Source organism: Cynocephalus volans, chromosome 2 (genome assembly GCF_027409185.1).
Source record: "Cynocephalus volans isolate mCynVol1 chromosome 2, mCynVol1.pri, whole genome shotgun sequence".
Lineage (NCBI taxonomy): Eukaryota > Metazoa > Chordata > Mammalia > Dermoptera > Cynocephalidae > Cynocephalus > Cynocephalus volans.
Genome location: NC_084461.1, coordinates 70704676 through 70728016, shown reverse-complemented (window position 1 = coordinate 70728016; position 23341 = coordinate 70704676). Strand labels below are relative to the sequence as shown.

Sequence of the window (23341 nt, the reverse complement as noted above, 5' to 3'; positions counted from 1 at the left end):
ATGCAGATTTTTAAGCTACATAGTGACCACTTTTACACTGAGAAAAGTCATCAAGATGTTAACATTTTCAAAGTCTCTACTTTCAGTTTTTAAATACACAGTCAGGAATTATTTAAAGGTCAAATTACGAAGGTACTTCAAAACAGTTCATGGAAAAATTCATATGATCTTTCAATTCTATTTTTCCACAAACTTTTTGAAATACCCTCATATATGTTCTAAACTATAGCACAGAGGAATGAAATTGGACAGAAATTAAGTTTGGGCCAGTAACAGGAATATAAATCTTGGTTCCAAAAAATGAATGGTCATATGAGGACGCATCAAAAGATAAAATCTAAAGTCTAGAGACAAAGCCAAATCAGGAACCAAAGGAACAAGACAAAGAGAAAGCCATTGATCACTGCAAACATGGGAAATCAAGCGTAGCAAGCTGGTCCATTCGCTGAGTTGCTCTCTCTCTGGCAGCATAGTTAATTGGCCCAGCTGTGTAAGCTCCTACCCTGAGGGTATCTTAAAGGCATCTTTGTGCCTCTGATGTGAATAATAAAAGTTCCTTCTGAGTTTTTAATTACAGTACCACCTTTAGAATTAGAGGGGGGTGTACAAAGCCTTCTGTGCGAGAAAATGCCTATTTTATTAGCACAGGACAAGGTGTGTTCTATCTCCACCCCTGGATGCTTGTACATGAATAATTTAACATACATTTAGATTTATTGCGTAGTTGTCCTCCTGGAAAACAAGCACCTTTTTTATGGTTTGACAAGAAGTCTACTGTTAAGTTCCAGGAGTGAGTGGCCTCATCAAAGCAGAAACATCTATAGGACACTTATCAAATTTGTAACTACAGCACAGATTTAGAACATGTTTCTAAATGTTATCTACCTAAGAGAATATTTCACTTTTCTCTAAGAGAGCAAATAAAACGTCAGGAAAGACACAAAATATTTTTATATACACAAAATAATGAATTACTTAAGATAAAAATGTCAAGTTAATTTAAGTTGTTATAAGTAAAAATTAATTGAGGTCTATACATATACATTCCCATTAGTGTACATATAAAATATAATCCAGAACAGAGGATTTCGTACACATTATAATTTGCATATGTATATGGAAAACATATATGCAGTATCTTAAGCCATATTTTTCCAAAATTTCAAGTCAAATGCTTGTGGCTTTGAATTATTTCTGTTATTTCAACTTTCCAGGGATGCCCTAGAAGAAACTGAAAGACATTATTGGTGAGACTTTAATATCTGGTGACATTTCACAAACTAAATTCATCTTAATCGTGGGAATTAACATCATCAGAAATATTAAAGGAAAAAATACTTTAATTTGACCATTAGCTGCTACAAGATTCTCTGGAAAGTGGACCATGCCTATTCTTTTTCCACCTTCCTGATTGCTAAATGGAAAAGCTGCTTCTTGGCACACTCAAAAATGACACATGCTGAAACAGCAAGCAATGATGGAAACAAATCAAAACATTAAAAATGATCCACAGTGTTCAAAAGCTAGAGTTTACACCCAGGAGTCACTCAGCAAAATTATTAAAGAGCCTTGAGTCTAGAGGAAAGCTAGGATAGGATCTTTCTCTACCACTGACAACTCCTTGCTAACACCAAGGTGAAAGAGGACATTGATCACAGATAATTATGCAATTCTTTCCTAGACTACAGCTAATGGGCTGCCCCCTGTGGTGGTCAAAGCTGAGATCTCACCAGTTTTCTTGCTTTGTATATTTCATTTGTTGAGTGGTTTGATAAATGTTTATGTTTCTTCTGTTCATTTGTGCTCATAATCCTACTACACTGAACTGTTTGGTCTGAAAATCAGTTCTCATAAACTAATTATGATACCCTTTTTCCACTTGGGAACAGAACTCCCTGTTTTGTTTTTTCACTATGCAAGTTCAAGATTTGTAAATGTTTTTACATTTCCTTGCTATTTGCATCAAAATGGTATTATAAGTAATAAATGAATGCAAAGTACATGTAATGAGTGAGCTGGAAGCAGTTACATCAAATGAACTTCTAAATACTCATATAATAAAACCACTTATGGAATATATCAAGTATCAAGGTGATTACAACAATTCAACATAATTATTAGCTTTGAAGTGTTGGATTTTTAAGTTTTTTCAAAAGTTTATTTTTCTTCTTTCTCTCATTTTTGTCTCTGTCTATATACACAAGATAAAAGGAGCACAGACTAAAGCTCATTATCCTCTGAATCACAAAATCCATCAGCTGTACATGTTTGGTTAATAGCTAACGTATACTGCTATATAACCTTTTAAGGGCCAATATTTGTAGATAATTCAAAAGCATGTCAATTCCCCCTTAGATGTGACTCTTCAATCTCCACAAAGGCCAACTTTCTGTTAATAGTGACAAGAAAACTCTGGGACTGCCAGAATAACTTCACTCCACTTTAGAACCAGAGTTTATGTTTCTAATTTGGGAGTAATAAGACTAGAAAACTAGGTTGGCACCTTTCAAATTTCTCACTTGACTTAGGCTGAAGTAGAAGCATAATATGTCTTAAAGCATAGACTTCGGATTTTGGAAACTTTAACCTGTAATTAATTATTAGAGTATTATCATTTGTTTGCTGTAATAACTAATATTCTCTAAATCAGATTACTCTCATTTGAAAAGGAATCTGCTTATTTGTCAATGTGTCATTCACAAGATCTCATGTATGTCAATTTAAAAATTTTAAAGACACAAGAAGCCCCCAGTGAAATTTTAAAATATTTTTATGGTTTCAAGATGTCTAAACTCCTTCTTTCCCATTGACAGAGGAATGGATTTTAATTAGAGTAAGAAAGAGGTTCTAAAAAATTTCTGGGTTTCTGAGTATTCCAAATTTGTAAGAGACTGAACGAGTTATTTGGTTTGACAGGAACAATATGGCCTCAGGTCAACATAGGAGAACCAATCCAGTTTTGATTTTTTTGGCTTTTCTTAGCCAAAATCACAGTTTCCAGAGCTGATATCTGACTCTGGTCTAAAGAAACACTAAAACCTTGGACTAAGCCCTGCGCTAAGGCCTATTTAATGACATTCAGGCCTTAACCTAAATTTTTAACTTTTCATATGAAAAGATGTTCATAAAGTAACAAAAAGGAAAAGTTATTTTTGGCTCTAGGTAAGGCACAAGGAGGAAAGAGGCATTAGACAAGTCATAGAGTGACAGAGCTATCCTGGATTTTAACCCCAGGAAGCAGTAGAGAAAAATAACCTGTAATTTGTGAACAAGTGCAAGAGAACAAATCCCAGAAAGGATAATTTGCTAGAAAGAATGGATGGAGAGGGGGGAAAGGGAAATTACTGTGAGAGGATAGAAAGAAGTATCCCTGGGAAGGAATCATTTCTAAGAGACACTATAGAAAAGACTGAGAGGAGAAGGAGAAATTCAAAGAGAAAAATTAGCATCATGGTGCTCCAGTAACGGTTAAAAAAAAAAAAAAAAAAAAAGATCTTAAGTAACTTCTCTGAACAAACCAAAGCATTTTTTTCAAATGTTATCAAAATGGAAAGGTGGTAGTAGAAGACAGTTTCCAAAAGAGACAAAGAATGGAGAAATACTGCAATTAGCACCAAGAATTTCTTGGGTAACTATTACGTGTCCGTGACTGGAACAGGCTCCTGACTATGGTTGGGCGAGATAGGGAAGTTTATAGCCTTAACTCTAGTAGGAGCTTACAATAATTTTGCAGAAATAAGACTAATAGATAACATTTTATGTTAAAAGAGTACAAAGCAACCAGAAAACAATTAAACAACCGAACATGTGAAATTAAGTAAAGTAGGAGTTTAGAGTCAAGAAATCTCAGTGCGAGATGGAATAACCGAAGAAGGGTTTCTGGAAGAAGTAAGTTTTCAAGCACAGGAAAGATCAGCATGTTGGAAAGAAGAAGGGTGTGTGTTGGAGTGAGAGAAACGAGGTCGAGTAGTTTATATAGACCAGGTTTCAGGAGCTTTGAAGACCAGGCAGTTGGTGCTTATGGAGGAAGGTGCACAAGAAAACCAATGCACAATTTTGAGTAGGGGAATTCCATGATGATGGCATTTAAGTGCTTTGATGGTCGTAAAACAGGTCCTTTGAAGGACTTTAAAGGTATGAGGACTATTTGTGAGAATCAAAACCAGAGATGAAACACAAAAATGATTCACAAACTAGAAATACATGTGTGGAATTCGGAAGAGAGTTTGGAGCCAGACGTGCAAAACTAGAAATTTATTTCTTTGTTCTTTTGGTGTTCTTTTGTGCCTCAGAATACTTGGCTTACAATTTACATACAAAAGAACAAAAATGAAATTAAACAAATTAATAAGGAAATTGAAGCTATGAAAAATTATGAAGCAAGTTGAACACCAATAAAGCCTGGAGAAGCATGAAGCCATCCAAGAAGCCGGTGTAAATAAAGCAAAGTGAGTAGGGCAGGCACTTATATTTTGAATGTTAACTCATTAGTTCATTCATTTATTCAGCTCCACCAATGGAGCACCCACTATGTGCCAAGGACATATTGGGGATACAAGGACCCATAGTTAACTAGAAGAGAGTAAAGTGTAAGCAAATATTTGTAGGAGAGTGATTATAGTCATATATTCAAGGTTCAGAGACGGTACGGGTGAGAGAGATCAGCTAGGACCTAGGAAAAATGAAATGAAAGAGAAAGTCCACAGCACAGGTCTGTCAAAGTGCTGGGAAGCTGATGTAAAAGCAGACAAATTAGAATAGTAGGGTAGTAGTTAATCCAGGTAAGGTAAAACCCAAAGGGCAGGGCTACATACAAAATACAAGCTATAGGAGGATAGGAGGTAGGTCCCTAAGGGTGCCCATGTCAGAGGTGCAAGGAGCTTCTGTACCAATCATTTTTCAGGTCTGGGACAAGACAGGAAGTATTGACTTATTTGCAAGGGAACTAAGTGGGCCAACCATGACATCATCTGTCACCCTCTGATTTATCTGTTGGGAGAGTCAAATGCCTGTAAAAATGAAACTATTTTCTTACAGGTACCTACTACCATAAAAAATAATAATAAAATAGTCAATCTATTAATTTCACTAAAAAGGAATTGAAGATTCCTTGAAAGCTTGTGGAGTTTTTTGGCTGAAATACTTATATTATACTCCATTCCTTCCAACAAACTCTTATCTATATTATTTAAGAATTATTTTTTGCTTTGGATATAACTGGACCCACATACTTCTTAAAAAACTGCCAGTTTTTGGCATAGAAATACATTAAATCACAAAGCACTTTCAGAAGTATTTAATCCTCCAGTGGAAACTGGGCACATTTGTGTGTTCATGATCTTCTGTAGGGATACAGACACCAGATTATTCTGAACACTGTAATTCTGGAAGATAATGTCCTCATCAAAGCATAAACTTATTTCAGACAATTTAGAGGGAGTGAAATAGGAATTCTTATTTTGCCACAGTGTTATTTTTAATTATTCGATAATGTTCAAGCATTTAGTCATTTATCATGTTCAAAATGACCCTTCTTCATAAAGTGGCCCATTTCAGATTACTCTCTATAACCTTCAAAATGCTGTGATTCAAACAGACTTCGATAGAGCATTGCACTCATTGCATTTCAGATCAATTCTATTTTTCAAAAACCTCTGGAGAAGAAATTTTACAGCCTGTCAGGATTCTTTCCACATTTAACAATATTCATATTCAGAAAGTTTTCATTATATTGAACCTAATTCACAGAGATGTAATCTTAACTCCTTTCCTCTTCTTATGAATTCAGTGGAAATAAAGAACCTCTCCTATATCCATAACTATAATAACAGCTGTTATTTATTGAGCACTTACTTTGTGCCACATACCATGATAAAAGCTTTACCCATTATCTCACTCAGTCTTCATACCATGACTAAAAAGAAAATATTTATATCACTCCCATTTCACAGAAGAAAAAACTGGAGCCTAGAAACGTAAAGCCTTGCCCAGGATCTCACAACTAATAAATGACAAAGCTGGGACTCAACCGAGGCCCTTCCTATTCTTAACGATGAAGAATTTAACTGCCTCCCAAGAGTCCTCTCTCAGCATTGTCTTTACCATTCCTAAATAATCCCAATTCTTTACCTAATTTTCTGAGCAATTTAATCATCTCAACTCTACTCTAAAGCCCTCTCAATGTTTTCCAAGTCTACCTTACCAGGAAACACAGATTAAACTTCTTAATAAGGATTATTTTATGAATCTTATTTTCTAGATCCCTTTTTTAGAATCCTAATTCTATTAATTTCTTAATAACAGTGTTCTGTTACTGAATCATGTTTAAAAAGTCATCATTACTTCTAGACCATTCCTAAGAACATAAGCTAGTATTGAAATGCTTTCTAATAAACTAGTGTATAACTAATGAAGTTACTTTTGTACTTACTAGATGGTTTTTAAAAATAGAATTGCATATTATATTCACATGCATAACTGTGGGTTATAATCACCACCAAAGAAAAAGAACCAGATTAGTTTTTACCCCCAAATTGGCTGGATTTAAATGAATGTAATTATTTGAATTTTATAGAGAAACACATATGTCAGGATAAATATGACATTATAAAACCAGAAAGAAGAAAAAAACAGAAGGTCGACATCTTGTCAACTAAATATCTTTCACAATAAATAACTATGTTAAAACCAAAAAATAATTGCCTTTTTGAACAAGGTTTCATTTTCTACTTAATTGACTTTTTCATTAGACCATCTGGAATAATATGGCTTTTGAACTAAAGTAATTGCACCTTGGCTCATAACTCCTGTGTATACGTTCCATCACACGCATTCTGAGTAAATCGATCTCTCTAACTTTTACTGCCCCTACCATGACTCATACATACACACTTGACTCCCCAAAGTACAATAAAATATGGGTGGGAATTATTAGGCCCATCAATATAGCAATATCTCTTATGAGGAATTTTGGCTCACCTTTAAATGATCTTTTATCAATGTAGCAATTGAAATACCAGATGTAATTTTATGTAGTAAATTTTCTGTGAGAGTTTTTTATCTACTCACATTTGGCCAATGATCTTTACTTCAAAGGGAAGACATATACTTCAGTAAAAGAATAAGAGAAACCTTACAAGAATGATCTTGTGATCTTCCTCATATATCATCAGCCATAAAAGTTCTCTTTTTTCCCCCATCCCAGTACAATTTCAAGTTAAGAGAGAAAAGAGCAGTGTCCAAAGATTTGCTAATTATTCCAAGGGCCATGAAACAAGGAGGAAAACTTTCCACAACAATGTCACCAAAAACATGCTGACTATCCTCCAGAATTGTCAAGTTTCTTCTATGAAACAAATAAAAGCCTTGTTACTTTCCTGACACGAATTTCAGAACTTCAGCCAGTTCTTCAATTAGTATTTGAACAGATTATTTTACCTTTCTTTTTCAACTTTTGCATACTAAAACCAAAAGATTCAAATTCTGTTGATTTGGTACAAATTCCCTAACTAAGGTTATGTTATATTCCGTATTACCAGTTTTCAGCCATCAAATATGTGCAAAATTTATCCAAAATAACTTCATAAAATACAGTTGGGTTGCATAGGGCCAAAATCTGATTTTTTGCATATGATTTGCCTTAGAAGTGACTATGCTTATGGAGGTGGAAAGAATTTCTATAAGACTAGTAAAACCTTCTTCATTGTGGTCTATGCACACATTCTCAGATCTACTCTTCTGACAGAGCCTAAAGCGGAATATAGGGGATCCTGCTCTCAGTGGGTGCTGTGTGGATAGGAGATCCCTGGCAGGACTTCTACCAACAAGACCTGTTAAAATTACTTCAGATAGTACTTGCAGAGGGCCTGGAATTTCTGAGACTTCTACAGAAGGCTCTTTTGTGCTTGAAAGAATTCTTTTGAAGTTGGGGTGACTATTAGCCTTAGAGAGTAGGATTCTAGCAGCCTCTCCTGCTGGTGATCTCATGAGTACATAAGCCTGCCTTTCCATAAAGGAGTCTGGCTTGGGATGCTTGATCATATTTAGATCAGGCCATGGATTTGTACCTAAAGCCCCACCATTTCAATAGTGTTTGGTGAAGATCTTTTAGGTCAATTAACTCTTACATATACTTTTTCAAAAACTACCTCTGGTTCAGTTCCAGATATTTTATAACTATCACTCGTAGATATTTCTAAATTAAAATACTGATATAAATTTCTACCTTACTGAAATAACAATAGCCAAATTTATTTCCTAGAACCAGATTCTCCTGCCAACCATCTCCTATTTTATTTTTAAAAATCAATTAAAATAAAGGGAAGAGAAAAACTCTAGGTTTACATATGTATCAACCATGTATGTTATATATGTTTTCTCTTTTCATCTATACAAAAATGGAAGTTGTTAGCATGTGAAGTTTTGGTAAGAATGCTAAGATGCTAGAGAACCATACGTAAACACCTTTCTTGAAAGCAGATCTTTCTATTAAAATTTAGTGAAGGCACTAGGAAAATATAAGCTGTTTATATTCTACCTTTCAGGCACTGAGGTTATTTATTCAATTTATAGAATCATAGAATCCCAGAATTTTAATGCTGGAAAGGAGCATAGAAATTATCTAGTTCTTTTAATAAGAACAATGTGATTGAATGTGCCTAGTTATTTTTTGAATTGTTGATTTACACTCTGTAATACAGCTATTTAAAGGTCTAGTTCCATGTCTGACTTATTTTGATACTTGTTTTTAATGTGTTACCTAGTGGGAAAAGAGGTCACAAAACATATAGATCCCAAACAAAGGAAGTACTAGTTGACTATACCAACTAAATCATGATGATCATTTATAACACATTTAGGAAGAGCAAAAACGTATTTTGTATCCATTTAATATATAAAATTAAATTCATTGAAATATGTATTTTAAATTCTAAAAAAATATTTTCTAGTCCAACCTCTTCATTTTACACATAAGAAAATTGAGGTCATTCTTTTTATGTGTACTCGGCCAAAATTAAAAGTATAATTCAATTTAATACTACTATTTATACATCTGGGCTTCTAAGATACGGCTAATGCCAATGAAAATCCATTTCAGAAGTCATAGAAACTTCTATTCTATGTGTCTTTCTAATAAAACTGCATTATGCCCTTTAGATAACATTGGCACTATGGAACTCAAACTTGTCTTTAAGAATCTCTAACCCAGGTGAGAAATGACAGTACCATACTCAATTAGACTATAAGCATCTTTAATGCAAGAGCTATATCTTAACTGGGTGCATACACCTACCAACTAGCAGAAGACTTATGCAGTAGGTGTTTTTAATGTGTTGATTGGTTTAATGCGTTTACTAGGTCGATTGGTTGAATAAAGGGGTGATTGCTCTGAATATTAGTGTAACAAAGTAAACAGGAAGAAAAACTTTAAAATCCTTCCTGGTCTGGTTTACAAAGTTATTTAGTTGAGCTCCGGGGTGTTTATCAGTACTCGGATTCACAGTGGTTTGTCATCACAGGATTTTTACCTGAAGTTCTCGCTAGAATAGGTACCACCCTTACAGCTTTCTATTCTTAATGCTCTAAAAGTGTATTGGAAACGGTCCAAGAGCAGCATGATTTTAAGAAAACCTGCCATTAACCAAAGACATTTTCTAACCTGCATAACCATTTACACACTCCTCCTTCCCTTTCCACTTTAATTTAAGCTTATTTTCCCACAAAATCATACAGTCATTTAAACAAAATGCTGCTGTTTGGAATCCAAACAGGCATGAAGACGTGCTCTATTCCAATGTGCTCCTGGTCTTTCCTCAATTTTCGTAGCTCAAATGAAGCTATAGAAACTTAAATGTCTTACCATCCAGATGATCCACGTAACAATACACATCGTAAGTTTCCTGAGGAGCACGAAATCCGTAGGTCCTGACTCCTTCCTTCCCATTCATATCTCCATAACAACCTTCTCGGGGAGCCCGAATAGGATATCTGGGGAAACAAAAAAGCTAGTAAATGGCATTTTCTTCTCACTTCCACGTTAATGAATTAAAGCCTATGGCCCCAGCCCTCTCACCTAACAGTCTGATCAGACAGCCAGCCTGCATCACACTGCTCAAATCCATCTTCATAGGCGGCAAAGAGCTGCTCTGGGGTTGCTATGACCGCCCCAACATCCACACAAGCCTTCTGAGCATTCTCAAAATTCAGAGTGTACCTGCTGGTTGCAGCCCTATAGTGAAACACAACCCCTACAAAGACAACAGCAAACAATTACAGGCATGTTCAAATCTCCCATCATATTATGCAAGATTCTCATTGGAGCAATGTATCAAATTAATTGGGAGCATAGTAATAACATTATGATAATTCTTTATTTTCACTTTATGTAGCATTATGCAAAGTCATGGCAGTTTGAAGAGCTCCAAAAATGTCATTCATCCAGGTGTCTCATTCTGCTCCATTACAAAGTTTCCTAGCCAGGAATTTTCTATTAATATGTAAACAATCCAAGAAAGAGATTTAAGTCCACTAAATCTCAAGTGGCGGATAGGTGTCCTAATTACAGGTAGTATTCAGGTTATCATAGGAACACTGGGCACCTAAAGGGTAGGTTCTGCAGAAGACAAAAACAGTTAAGGGGGCCACAAGTTCAACTTTTCCTACTTCATGATTTTACCGAGGGCCAATCCAATAGAAGCACACGAAACATTCACCCATCCTGTGAAAATGTTCACTAACACCACTTCCTCCAAACCAAACATTGAGATACTTACATTCAGAGAGAATATACTAGGGTGTAAAAGACACTGGACTATGTATAGAGAGAAGGCTTGTTCTAATTCCTAATCTGCTTCTTACTCATATACAAGGCAAGCTCTCTGAGCCTTAATTTCCTTCCCCATGAAGTGGAACTAATATCACTTATGATATTTGATTAGTCTTATGGTCAAATTATATAAAGCATGTTGAAATGTTAGGTAGCCTACTATGTACTAACCAAATGTTTATCCATTCACTGCCTGACTAGCATAACTTAAGGTCTCTGCTATGACAGATAAAATGTACAGTTTTTATCCCAAAGAAGGCCTGAAATAAAGCTTGCCAGACTCCACCGAATAGAAGCAAGTTATTCTGGTACTTGCCTCAAATTCCACTTTGTTGTATTTAAAAGGTTGCCTAAACTAGTGGTTTTGAACTGTGCATCATGCTCAAGGAATTATTAAAGGAGTGAGAAAAGAGCGATGAGGGGGAGGAGCTTTGGGTCCTCCCTTCCCATTTCAACAAGAGCATGTCCATTTTTAACTGAAGTAAATATGATGACTCATTTCTACAAGACTTCAAAGCAAGACAAAGTAATGTGCCAGGGAATTCACTGGAAAATAAAAACTGGGGCAGCTGGGTCTTATGAATGACAGTTTATTAAGAGTCGTACCATTTAAGACCACGTTCATTGTTGTTATTTGGAATGAATTATGGTTTCCAAGACATATGCCACTCACCTCTTATTCCTAGTAATTTCTTGGGGTTGACAACAGTCTATCTTCCACAACCTGACTTCTAGTTATAAGACTTTCTCCCTTCTGTCCATCCTTAGGTTATCTCTCTTCCAAGACAGGTGTGTGCCAGTGAAGTACTTACAGGGGAACAGACTAGCCATCTCACAGATAAGCACCTCTGGTCAGTGTTAACACAAAACCTACACAGGCACTAAGCAGATGTACTGACAACTAAAGTTCGTTTTCTCACTTCTGATCTTTCATGATTCAAATAGAAGTCCTTGCCAAAAAAAAAAAAAAATCATCACATGCCCTTCAGAAAATCTCTTCCTTTATAGAACCTCTAAAATTGCCAGAAAGTATATATGGTGCTATCTGGTAAGTATGAGAGATAGCTTAAAATGATCTCTAAGGCTTAAGAAAGAATTTGAATGATTTTAAATTAGTTTTAGGTTGATCAAAGCTTCAAATAGTCTTCTTGGTAATTAAAAATCTTCCACGTTCACTGAAGATTGGCAGTAAGGGGGCACAAAGGGGCTTCCTTGACCAGGATAGAGAACTTCACCCTGTATAAGTATCTCCAATTGTTGGAATAATTTGAAGACCCCATGGGGCTAAGGAGATTAAGCGGAGGATTTTCATTGTTTCATGAGGGCAAGGGGCAAATCCATTGCTAATTCTTTAATGAAGAAAAATTGTAAGAAGTTGTTAAACTCCTTTGGGGATTTAAAAAAGTAATATACATTTACAAAAGAAAGCAAGAAATCAGAAGTAGTACAATCTGGGCCTAACTAAAATAAATGATAAAAAGGTTAGAAAAGTCCAGGACATTTAGTGAATGCCTGGAAAACATAAAAATAGATTTATAGAAGGGAGCAATAGAATTCAAAGGTAAAAGGATATTCAGAAAGTTAGATTGTTGCATCTGAAATTCAAAGTATTTCCTTTTGGCTACACAAGAAAGAGTTTAAATAAAACCCTTTGTATATATTTCTGAAAGGTAAATATTTTATAGGGAAATAGAAGGTAGAAGAAATTCTGTTCCATCATGTCTGGGTATTAGAATTTTGCTTAATAACTTGCCAAAATATTATGCTTCCAAAGAGCTATGCCATTATGTGTGTACCCAATTAAAGCAATTTTTCTTTGCTTTGTCTCCTAACTTAAATTCAAATGACATATAAACCATCACTGAAAAGAGGGGAAAACTAAAATGTCTCATTGTAAGACTTAATGGATAACTACTAGTATACTAACCTTAAAAAAATTCACTAAGTTCTTGTTTTGATTCAATTCAAATATTTATTGAGTCTTGGCCTTTTTAAGAAACGGTGGTAGGTACTATGGTACTTATTAAGTACCTTATTTCTTCAATATAAGATAGAATTTATATTTCTTAAAAAAGATTTTAATAATCACAGTAAGAGAGTGAGAAAAAAGGGGGGAAAGGCTTTTAGTGTGTATGTATGTATATGTGTATATGTGTTTATATATGTATGTTTGTGTATACAGTCATGCATTGCTTAATGACAGGGATATATCTGAGAAATGTGTCCTTAGGCAATTTCTGTCATTGTGCAAACATTGTAGTGTACTTACACAAACCTAGATAGTATGGCCTACTATATACCCAGGCTATATGGTACAGCCTATGACTCCTAGCTACAAATCTGTACAGCATGTTACTGTAGGCAGTGGTAACACAATGGCTATGACTTCACTAGGCAGTAGGAGTTTTTCAGCTTCATTATAATCTTATGGGACCACTGTCATATATGTGGTCTATCCTTGGCCAAAATGTCGTTATGTGGTGCATGACCATATATATTTGAATATGTGCATTTGCACATATGTGAAAAATAAAACAAAATGTAAAACAGCTTTTATGGTCTTGAAAAATAATTACTGATAGGTCTTAACCCTGAAGTTATGAGTATTGAACTATGTACCATGTCTTGAGGTACTGGCTATTTCCAGTATACTATACAAACGGGTTTTCAAAAAGTTCATTAAAAGATTCATATTTCCTTTTAATTCCATCTTTCCATGAACTTTTTGAAGTACTCTTGTACTTTACCACATAAAAGCAATGAAGTTACTGTGCAAAACGTCGCCTGCCTTGACCTCCGAACAATAACAGTTCATTTATGGTGAAAGGCAAGGACTATTGGTTTGATAGATGTTTTGTTCCACGTGTCCAAATCCTGAACAACAATTACTTTTCAGTACTGTTTCACAACATGTCTTAACCAGGTGTCCTGTCATACTACCTTTTCACAAACTCTGCAAGCCTTACCTTCCACAGCCAGCGACACTGTGTCTTGTGTGTCTTCAATCCCATACATGACATCACAGCGGTAGAGGCCCGCGTCGCTGGCACGCAGTTTGACCATGGTGAGGGAGGCGTCGCCCACGTCCTCGGGATGCGTGGGCACTGCCACTCTCCCTTTGTAATCCTGACCAATCTTGATATTCCCATTTTGGGCCACGAGAACAGTAGTCTCTTTTAAATCTTTTCCACTTTTGTCCTCTTCGATCTTGGACCATTTGATTCGGAGAAATTCACTGGTGTTGTAACTGGGTGGTAAGGTAGGCATGGTTGAAAAATGACAAGGTAGGCTGACTTTTCCAGAGAGGGAGCCCTTAACAGGTGGGTTTTTATCCACTTTGACTAGAGGAGAGAGAAAATACCAGATTAAAAGTCCTAAGAAACCTAAACTGAGTCCATTAAATATGTGTATGGATTAGAAACTCTTACAATGGTTTTGTTACATCTTCAGTGTGTGTTTTCTATAAAGAGAATAGTGTATGATTTCGATAATGTTTTATAATTAAGACAGGGATTAATAATACTCACTTTTACATACTGAAATATGGGGTTCATTTCAAAGTATTTCCAACTTCGTGTTTAACATGAACAAAATGAGTGATAAAATAAGGCAAGTATAAGACGAGAAGCAATCAAGAGTAAAAGGAAGACAGACTAGAACCAGCAGTGCAGGTTTAAAAGACTGGAGCGATGTTAGGAAGAGCAGTTGAAAGGTGAAAATAATGTCTACAGGTCAGAAGATAAAAAACATTTGCTAAGATAACTGCCACATTACCATAGAGGAAATGAAAATAAAATTCAAAGAAGAAGTGAGAATTTTTAAAAAGTACTTCAGTGGACTGGAGCAAGGGGAAGTCTAACATTTGAAGGACCCTCTTTGGTCTCACGTTTGAACCAAAGGCTTTCATCATAATGACAAATCCAGCTGCAATCACTTTGCAGTGAAACATTACCTCTCAATTACACCCCAGGGGGAAAGTTGACTTCTGTTCACCTAAACCTCCTAAAATACTTATCTGCATAATGTCTTTCTTTAAGTTCTCAGACCTTTAATGATAAAGAATACATTGACTACAACTTGACACCATTACATGCAAAAGGAAATGTTCTTTCACTCCTATAGGAATCCACCCTCCTCTCCCTTACCCTCCTCCCACCTTCCAGACTCTATTCATTAGGCTAGATATGTGTTGGTAAAAATAGAAATCGTCATTAACATACAACCAATGCCCACGTCATGAAAATATGATCAAGTTAATAGTAGCCTCTAGGTGAAGTGAAATAATAATTGTTAATTAACAAAATGATATGTATCTAACACTTATTGTGTTGGTGATCAAAAGTATTGGTAACACACATCTCAATATGACATGCATTAGAAATGATATAGCTGTCAATGTAACCCTGTGGATAAAGTTGGTGATAAGTCATTCTGGAAACTGTAGGAAGATATTATGGAAATCTTACACCCTTTAAGAAAAAAAAAAAATTCTATTGCTAAAGATTGAAATTTAACTTAAAAAAGACTGGACTTGAAAATCTTTCATATAGTGCAAATAAATCTAAAATAATTAATACAGTATTGTATTTAGTGTATTTATGATAGAAATCACTAATCTATACCAAACTTACAATGGTCATTGTTATCATGCATTTGTTTATCATTTTATTAATCTCTACGTAGCTTGTTCAAAACAGATTTAAGGCACTTAACAAGGTTAAATAAAAATAAAATGGTGTGTGCTATTAGCTGCACTAAATTAATCCTTAAAATGCTACTAAGATTATCAGCATTTTGGAATATAATAGCAAGGGAATAATTCCATTTTTAATGGCCTCCTTGGCTTACAAAATAGACTCCCTTACTTAATATACACCCCTAGAGTGAAACTGGTCCAATTCCTTACTAAGGATGCTCCACTGGGAGGGACTGACAAGCCCCCAGCTGCTGGTGACAGTCCCGAGCCAGAATGCATGTCTCCTGACACCTAATCAAGAAATTGTTTAGCTTTGGTGTTTATTGGGTTCTTCCTCTGTCCCTAAATTAAGTTACACAAGAAGTCTTCGTTTTAGTTCCCTTTCAGAGTCTATACCCATGCTATTTTATAATTCTTTAATTACTCTCTGAATCAAAACCTTTTAGTAATTTTATAATCTTTTAAATAAATCTATAAAGTCCACAGGGGACTCCCTGAAAGTAATCCCTACCTGTTTCATATTTCTTCAATGTGGACTCAATTAGGGAGATAATAACAACGTGAAGCTATCTTGATTTTTTTTTTTTTTTGCCAAAAAAAGGGGTTCTGAGAAGAGGAAGGGTGAGAATTTTGTGCCCACCCCGTGGCTCACTCGAGAGAGTGCGGCACTGGGAGCGCAGTGGTGCTCCCTCCGCCAGTTCAGATCCTATATAGGGATGTCCGGTGCGCTCACTGGCTGAGCGCGGAGCGGATGACACCAAGCCAAGGGTTGCGATCCCCTTACCGGTCACCAAAAAAAAAAAAAAAAAAAAAAAAAAAATCTCAATTTTTTAGTTAATTATCTAAATAATTCTTCAGGAAGGAAAATGAGATTGGAAATCTTCCTTTCTGAAGAATTATTTAGATAATTAACTTGACCACAAATAAGATATTGCTCTTTTAATAAAAAACAAAAACAAACACAAAAACAAAAATACAGTTTTACCATTAGCTTCAATTATGGTTATAAATTATGAGATTTTTATCATCTCCTTTGAAATTAGTTTAAGATAAATGACTTTGAATTCATTAATATTTATTACTAAATTATAGTTCTTTTCACAATTTAGGTGTGTAGAGGCTGACATAAGATTCAGCCTAGTTTATCCAATAGAGGTTTCTGAAACTTAGAGCATTGCTAAATAACTGTACCATAATGAAAAGATACGTTGGAAAAAAATGATGTCAGAAGGCAATTTCTCAAAGGCTATTTATTTTTCTGGATATTTGAAGGTATAAAAAAAATTGAAAGCTTCGGTTGGATGTAAATATGAATTTATGTAGAATCCAAACTTAACAACTGTATTAACAAAAAGCTGTGTGGTCACCTCTTTTGTATATTAAATCTTGGGTCTTAATGCACTGAGTCACAAGAACTAATTTCACTAAATCTAAATATTTTAAGAAAGAAATTTAGTAGTTCAGAGTACAATGTTTATAGATTATACATGTTTAAAAAAAATCTGCTACCTGCAGTAACTTGTCTGAAACTCTGACAATGAAAATAATAAAAATGAATCTTAACAAAAAGTTTGCTGTCCCTGCCAGATGGTTTGTTTTCTACACACGTAGGACAAAGGAGAAAGCTTTAAATAATGAATGATCAATTACTCCTCATTCTCTGTAGGTAGATTCTGAAGAGCAAGGATGATATAAATTCTATCTGCACAATTTGACCAAACACACACACACACACACACACACACACACACACACACACACACACACACACACACACACACACACAGATCTTGGCCAAATAAATGTCAGATAGAGACTATGTAAACTTATCACTCCCTCACGTGATAAAAATCACTATATAGTTCATTCATTTATTTATGACTATGCATGATTTCATTTCTTACTATTAGAGGAACATCAATATAATTAAGTCATGCCAGATAATGAATGATTAGAATAGTTTATAACCCAATATAATGGATATTGTTAAAGCAAACAGATCTTCGTGTTTTAAAATAAAGCCAGTAACAGTAGACGAGGTGTTTATTAATATTAGACATTGACCTCTTGAGTGCCTGGGAGTAAACAGAGAAAATCTCAAGGTGAAAGTACTTGTGCTGACTCAACAAGTTACTGCTGTGTTCCCCACTATGGACCTGGCAAATGTGTTTTATGTGAATCCTATGTTTTCAACTTTTGCCTCCCATATGAAAGAATACAATTCTCTTGAAATTAACTCCAGATTAATGATATCTCAATGGTCATGGATTTACAAAGAACAGGGCCTGATATGTAGAAATTACTCAATATCATTGGCTATTATTACCATTTTTAAAAATATTATAAAGGAGCTACACCATATCTTGTTTTGTTTTGTTTTTCACTGTGTGAGTTCCTTTTTCCTTTTCATTGGGAAGCTTAAACTTGAGTGGAGGGATGGTTGCCTGCTACCTCTCTGTAATTCCCCTACCCCTATATCCCACCCAGACAAACTCCCTTTTCCCTACTGCTTTCTGCACCCTCCCTCTTCACTAGATGCTGTTGTTCTTTCCTCTCTGTGACCTTTACTTCTACTTCAAAAACATTGAGGGAGACAGCTTTGGGGCTTCTACCTGATTGGTGAAGCCCACACTCTGATAGCCATTAGAGTCGATCTTTGTGGCATTTATTCCTTCATCTATTTATTCACTCACTTATTCATTCAACACATACCATAATTAAGTGCTGGCAGGGTGTCAGGCACTCTGCTAGAAGAGGAAAGACAGGCACTCTTGTAGCTTACAGTCTACTTGGGAAGAAAAACAAAGATTTATCACAAGAGAGTGATATGTGCAATAATAGTTGTAACAGAGCAGGGGACAAGGGGTACACGGAGGAAGGACTTTTAAAGTATCTAGAAAAAGGAATGAGGAGGTGCGGAGGGGAGGAGAGCCACCTCAGGGGTGATTTCTCTCATGCCCTCACCACGCCCCATCAGACCTACTGTTGGGTCTGAGAACTCATCTCTGCATATCCAATTCACTTCTCTCCATCTCCATGGCCACCACCTGATACAAGCCACCCTATTTCATGCACAGCTTACCAAATAACCTTCCAAATAATCTCCCTGCTGCCACTCTTGTTCTCCTACAACCAAATCTGCATAGAGCAGCAAAAATGGAATTTTTAAAATGTTCAAATGCAGTAAAACCTTCAGTGCTTCCTATTGCACTTGAGATAAGATCTAGTCTTTTCTAAAGCCTGCAGTGCCCTATATAGACAAGAAGCGTAACACAGTGGTGAAGAGCACACACTCCCAGGGCTGCCTGGTTGATCCCCTAGCTCTGCTACTTACTGGGTGTGGGACTTTGAACAAGCTTCCTAGTCTCTCAGTACCCCAATCTCCTCTATATAACACATGGGTAGTGAATGAGTCCATAAGTTAATAATTAATGTTAAGCACTTAAAACAGTTCCTGGCACAAAGGGAGTCCTATTCAAATGTTAGATGCTATTATAGATGGGCTGGTCTCTGCTTATTTCTCTGTCCATGTCTCCTACTTTCCACTTGACCACTACTCTCCAGCTACGGTTGGCCTTTCTGTTACTCAAACACGCTATGTTTCTTCCTGTCTCAGAGTGAGGTCTTGGCTGGCTGGCTCCTCCTCACCATTCTCATCTCAGTTTAAATGTTGCTTTCTCAAAGTGACATTACCAACTTCCCCCAACCCAGACTTTTCTCTATCATGGCACTCTGCTTTATTTTCATCTATCTGAAAGTAGCTGCATTGTTTGTTTACTTGTTTAATGCCTGTCTTATATAACTAGAGGATTAAGTTTAATGAAAGCTAGGGCAATGTATATGACTCGTCCACTTGGCATCTCCCTGAACACCCAGAATAATATCTGGCACAAAGAAGGCACTTAAAGAATATTGTCAATGGGCGGATAAATGAATGGGTGGGTGGGAGGATGACTGATGGATAGATGGTAAGTGAACAGATGGATGATAGAGGGGGTGATACTTAAAACTGAGTTTTAAAGAATGACTTGAAATAGAACTGTAGAGACGTGCCATGCAAAAGGAATTCACGTGGAAAACCAGGAAAGATGGAAGTCCATGCATGTGCATAGTTATTCGGTCAGTTACTCCATAGATCTGAAGCAGACGGGAGTGGCAGGAAGAACTGGAAGCTGAGTCTGGGGAGGTACACCAGACAGGAGCAGACCAGAAAAACTCAGGAGAGTGACCTTCTTCAAATTCTTTGATGTATCTTCTTAAATTTACTAAATAATGAACTTGGAATTATAGAACCCTCATTAAGTGGATATAAAATTTAAAGCTAAGAAAAACAGTCCTATGCATACCTAGTTGCTTTTTAAAAAAGAAAAAAAAAAGGGAGATGGGAGCAAAAACTTGATGTCAGCCTTCTCTTTATCTTGACTCTTCAAACTCTAGCCTCCTGAATGTTTAATAATCTTTCTTTTTTTGTAAAGGAAAGTCTTTGAGAAGTAGGATTAAGAAGTTGGAATTCTAAAATATGCCCAATGCCATATATGAGCCTTTTTACATAGTCTGAAAATAATCTGGGAAGTTACTGAAAGCCCGCTTGTGTCTTTAGGGTCCTTTTCATTTTGTTTTGATTTATTTATTTAAAAACACTATTTTCAGCCTAATAATATTTTAACAAAAAGTTTTCAGCACTGAATACATAAAAAAATCAACCCTTTATTCTAGTGATTCCTTATTGCCAGACCATCCCCCAGTACTTAAATTTTTATTTCAATTAGAATCAAAGAAATTGTTACCACACTCACCTTTATGTAGTGCATGAGTTGCTATTAAGGTTGAGCACATCCATAAGATGCTTTTTATATTTACTAACATCTTGTCCTAGAAATGAGGGAAAACACAAAGTAAATCAAAAGCATGTAGGTTCGTGACAGGCCATAAATCACATGCTATTTGTGAATTGTATGTAATAAGAGCAAAGGAAGCAGCTCCTCTTGGATTGTAAAAAGAGGAGAGAACTTGTAATAGGAGAAGTTGTCTCAACACTTTAATTATTAGTTTGAATCTCACCCAATGCAGTAGTTACCAAAATAATTCCAGAACCCAATTTGGGGACATGTAACAATGTGGATGTGTGTGACAACCACAGGTGGGCAGGCTGTAGGAAGAACAATAGAGACCACAGCCTAAGCAACGAGCAGCTAGGAGCTAGCACAAAGAGGGAGGGCTGACCACAAAGCCTATTTAGAAACAGGAAACTTTCCATGGATGGTGAGTAGACGTGGAAGCAATAGAGAGAGATGGTGAAAGAAAGAAATTCATATCAACACGAGGTGAGAAGGAATCCATTGATGGTTCGTGCACTTGGTATCAAAACACTGAATAAGGACCTCAACAGGCTTTTGAAAGCACTGACTCCATTTAGTTTCTAGCTGGCTGAACAAACAAAATAAATGTATTATAAGGAGCTGTTAATGAGAAAAGTGACGAGTGCTTGCCATGAGTTTTATAGCAGTTCCAACAGTTCTAAAGTATCAAGAATAAGAAAATACCCTGTACTGAGAGTCAAGAATCCCTGCCCTGGCTTTGCCATTAACTTATTGTTACTTTGGGGAAGACTTTTAACAATCTGGGTCTCCGAATGGTCCCTTTCAGCTCGAATATCTGTGAAGTTATAAGGATGAGAAGGATAAGTACCAGTGCTGGGGACCATCTACAAATCAAAGAACCAACCTCAGAAGAACGGCAGATGATAGGGTCTCCACAGTTGTGCCTTTCTAAGCTACATTTAGAACTATTCCATAATAGCCATTGCCCAGTAGCCAGCTCCTTTTTCTCCTCTCTAAAAACTCTGGCTCCATTCTAGTGTCCACCCTCCTTCGCACAGCCACGTACTTTACAGAGCCTTGGTCAAACCCCCGTGGGGTTGATCTGCACATCCCAAGTCGATTACAGTGGTCCCATTCCCTTTGCCAGTGATTGGCTTTGGAATAGTCAATGATATGATTTTGGCCAAGGAGATGTGAGGGAATCTCTGCCCCCATGGGAAGCTCCTGGGAAAGGTATATTCATCTTAAGAAGAAAAAACAAAAAGGGACGGTCACTTTTCTTCACTGGACATTGTCACAATAGGATATTTTTCCTGAAACTATTGTAGCCATCTTGCATCTGTGAGTGTATGAGACAACCTCTGGGAATGAAGCTGAGAAAGAATCAGGAAAGACAGGGCTTAAGTCCTCAAGTGTTACACCTAGCATGGGCCATACCTTTGAAGTTCTTTTTTATATAAAATAATAAATTCCTTTATTGTTTAATAACAGTAAAACAGGGCTTTTTGTAACTTACAACTGAAGACATCCTAACTGATATGTATTTGAGTTGGAACCCTGAATAGCTTCCTAACACCTTCCTTAGAAAATCACTAAATTCTGTATTATTTTGGAAACCTAGACCGAAAAGAAGTAAATGCTTTAAGTACACAAATCCAATTTCTGCTTTAGTTCTTTTTCATAATTTATAACAGTTATTCTGTTTTCCTTAATATTATTCTGCATTTGATTTCTTTATTTTATATCTTAAAATAAGTGTTAGAAACTCTATAAAATAAAATTATAAAATTCTATCGTTCTAAATATTTCCAGAATAACATTTTTTAACCTAATACATTATATCTCACATTTTCCATCTATATGCCAATTGATAATTTGTAATAAAAAGCATATAGTTGGTAATCCTAAATTAATCTTGACAATTAAGTTTGTTATTTATCATATAATCACTAAGATATGCTAGCAGACTTTGTTCAACACTACCGGGAAAATGCCATGTTTCCGCATTTCTAGATTTCTCATAAGGTACCATAGCAAGCAGGAAGTATACATCTATATCTCAATGCCATTACCATATTTCAGGGAAAAATACAGATATCAATTTCACAGTCAAAATGAAAGTTTAGGTTGCATCATAAAATGCTATTAAAGAAACTGCATTACATCAGTATTAATTGAATCCAAATAAAAAAATCTTTAATCGTGTTTATAAAAAATAATTTCCTGCTGTCCTTCAAGAAAAATTGTTCTATATTTTTTTATTTTTATTTTTTTCAGGAAATCTTTATAAGCATAATTTTAAAAGTGTGGGCTCCACTGTCAAACAGCCCTGAATTCAAGTTCTGCAGCCTCTACGTACACTCTGTGCTCTTGGGTAAATTACCATATGTTTCTAAATCTCATTTTCTGTAGCTATTTAATAGTGAAAATTTGTACTTAATTGTTGAAGTGATTGTAAGAATGATAAAATAATGCACCTGAAATGTAGTTCAGTGATACATAGTGTATTCATTGCTCAATATTTATTATTAAAATTACTAATTCAGGCTTTGCACAAATGTTCTAATACTGGTTTCATATCACTAATAGTAAAAAGAAAAGTATTTGAAGCTCTTGGGTTTGAAAATTATAACCTGGCTTACCACTACTAGTAATGTAAAACTTTATGCTTATGATAAGTTGTTCTATAACTTATTGCTACATACTTTGAATCATTATTTGTAAACATCTTTTATCTCCTCTATAGAACAGTAGGCTTCTGGAAGGCAGAGCTCGTATCTTATTCAACTTACTAATTCCTACAATATTTCTACAGTGCCAGGTTCAGAGTAAACCCTTGATGAATGTTGATAGACCAAATGCATGAACAATGCCTCCATTTCCTATTCAGAAACACACCTTAAAGCAAAGTGTGAAAAATCTCTTGTGAAATATGGGCAACTGTGGCTAATTAACACTTGAAATACATTCGAATCAGTCCAATTAAATATTTAGCATGAC

At 35.7% G+C, this 23341-nt stretch overlaps 1 protein-coding gene across 4 annotated transcripts in view; it reads right to left on the bottom strand.

The window, feature by feature from the left end:
* The window catches only part of VCAN (versican), a 97598-nt gene extending 77211 nt beyond the window's left edge, over positions 1-20387 (bottom strand). For all 4 annotated transcript variants that reach the window (XM_063086464.1, XM_063086466.1, XM_063086465.1 and 1 more), the window contains exons 1-4: positions 20318-20387; positions 13792-14166; positions 10073-10247; positions 9860-9987 (exon numbers count right to left, since the gene is read on the bottom strand). In XM_063086464.1, the coding sequence (XP_062942534.1) occupies positions 9860-9987; positions 10073-10247; positions 13792-14166; positions 20318-20387 (748 nt within the window). The remainder of the gene's footprint in view (positions 1-9859; positions 9988-10072; positions 10248-13791; positions 14167-20317) is intronic.
* Positions 20388-23341: the final 2954 nt, after the last annotated feature.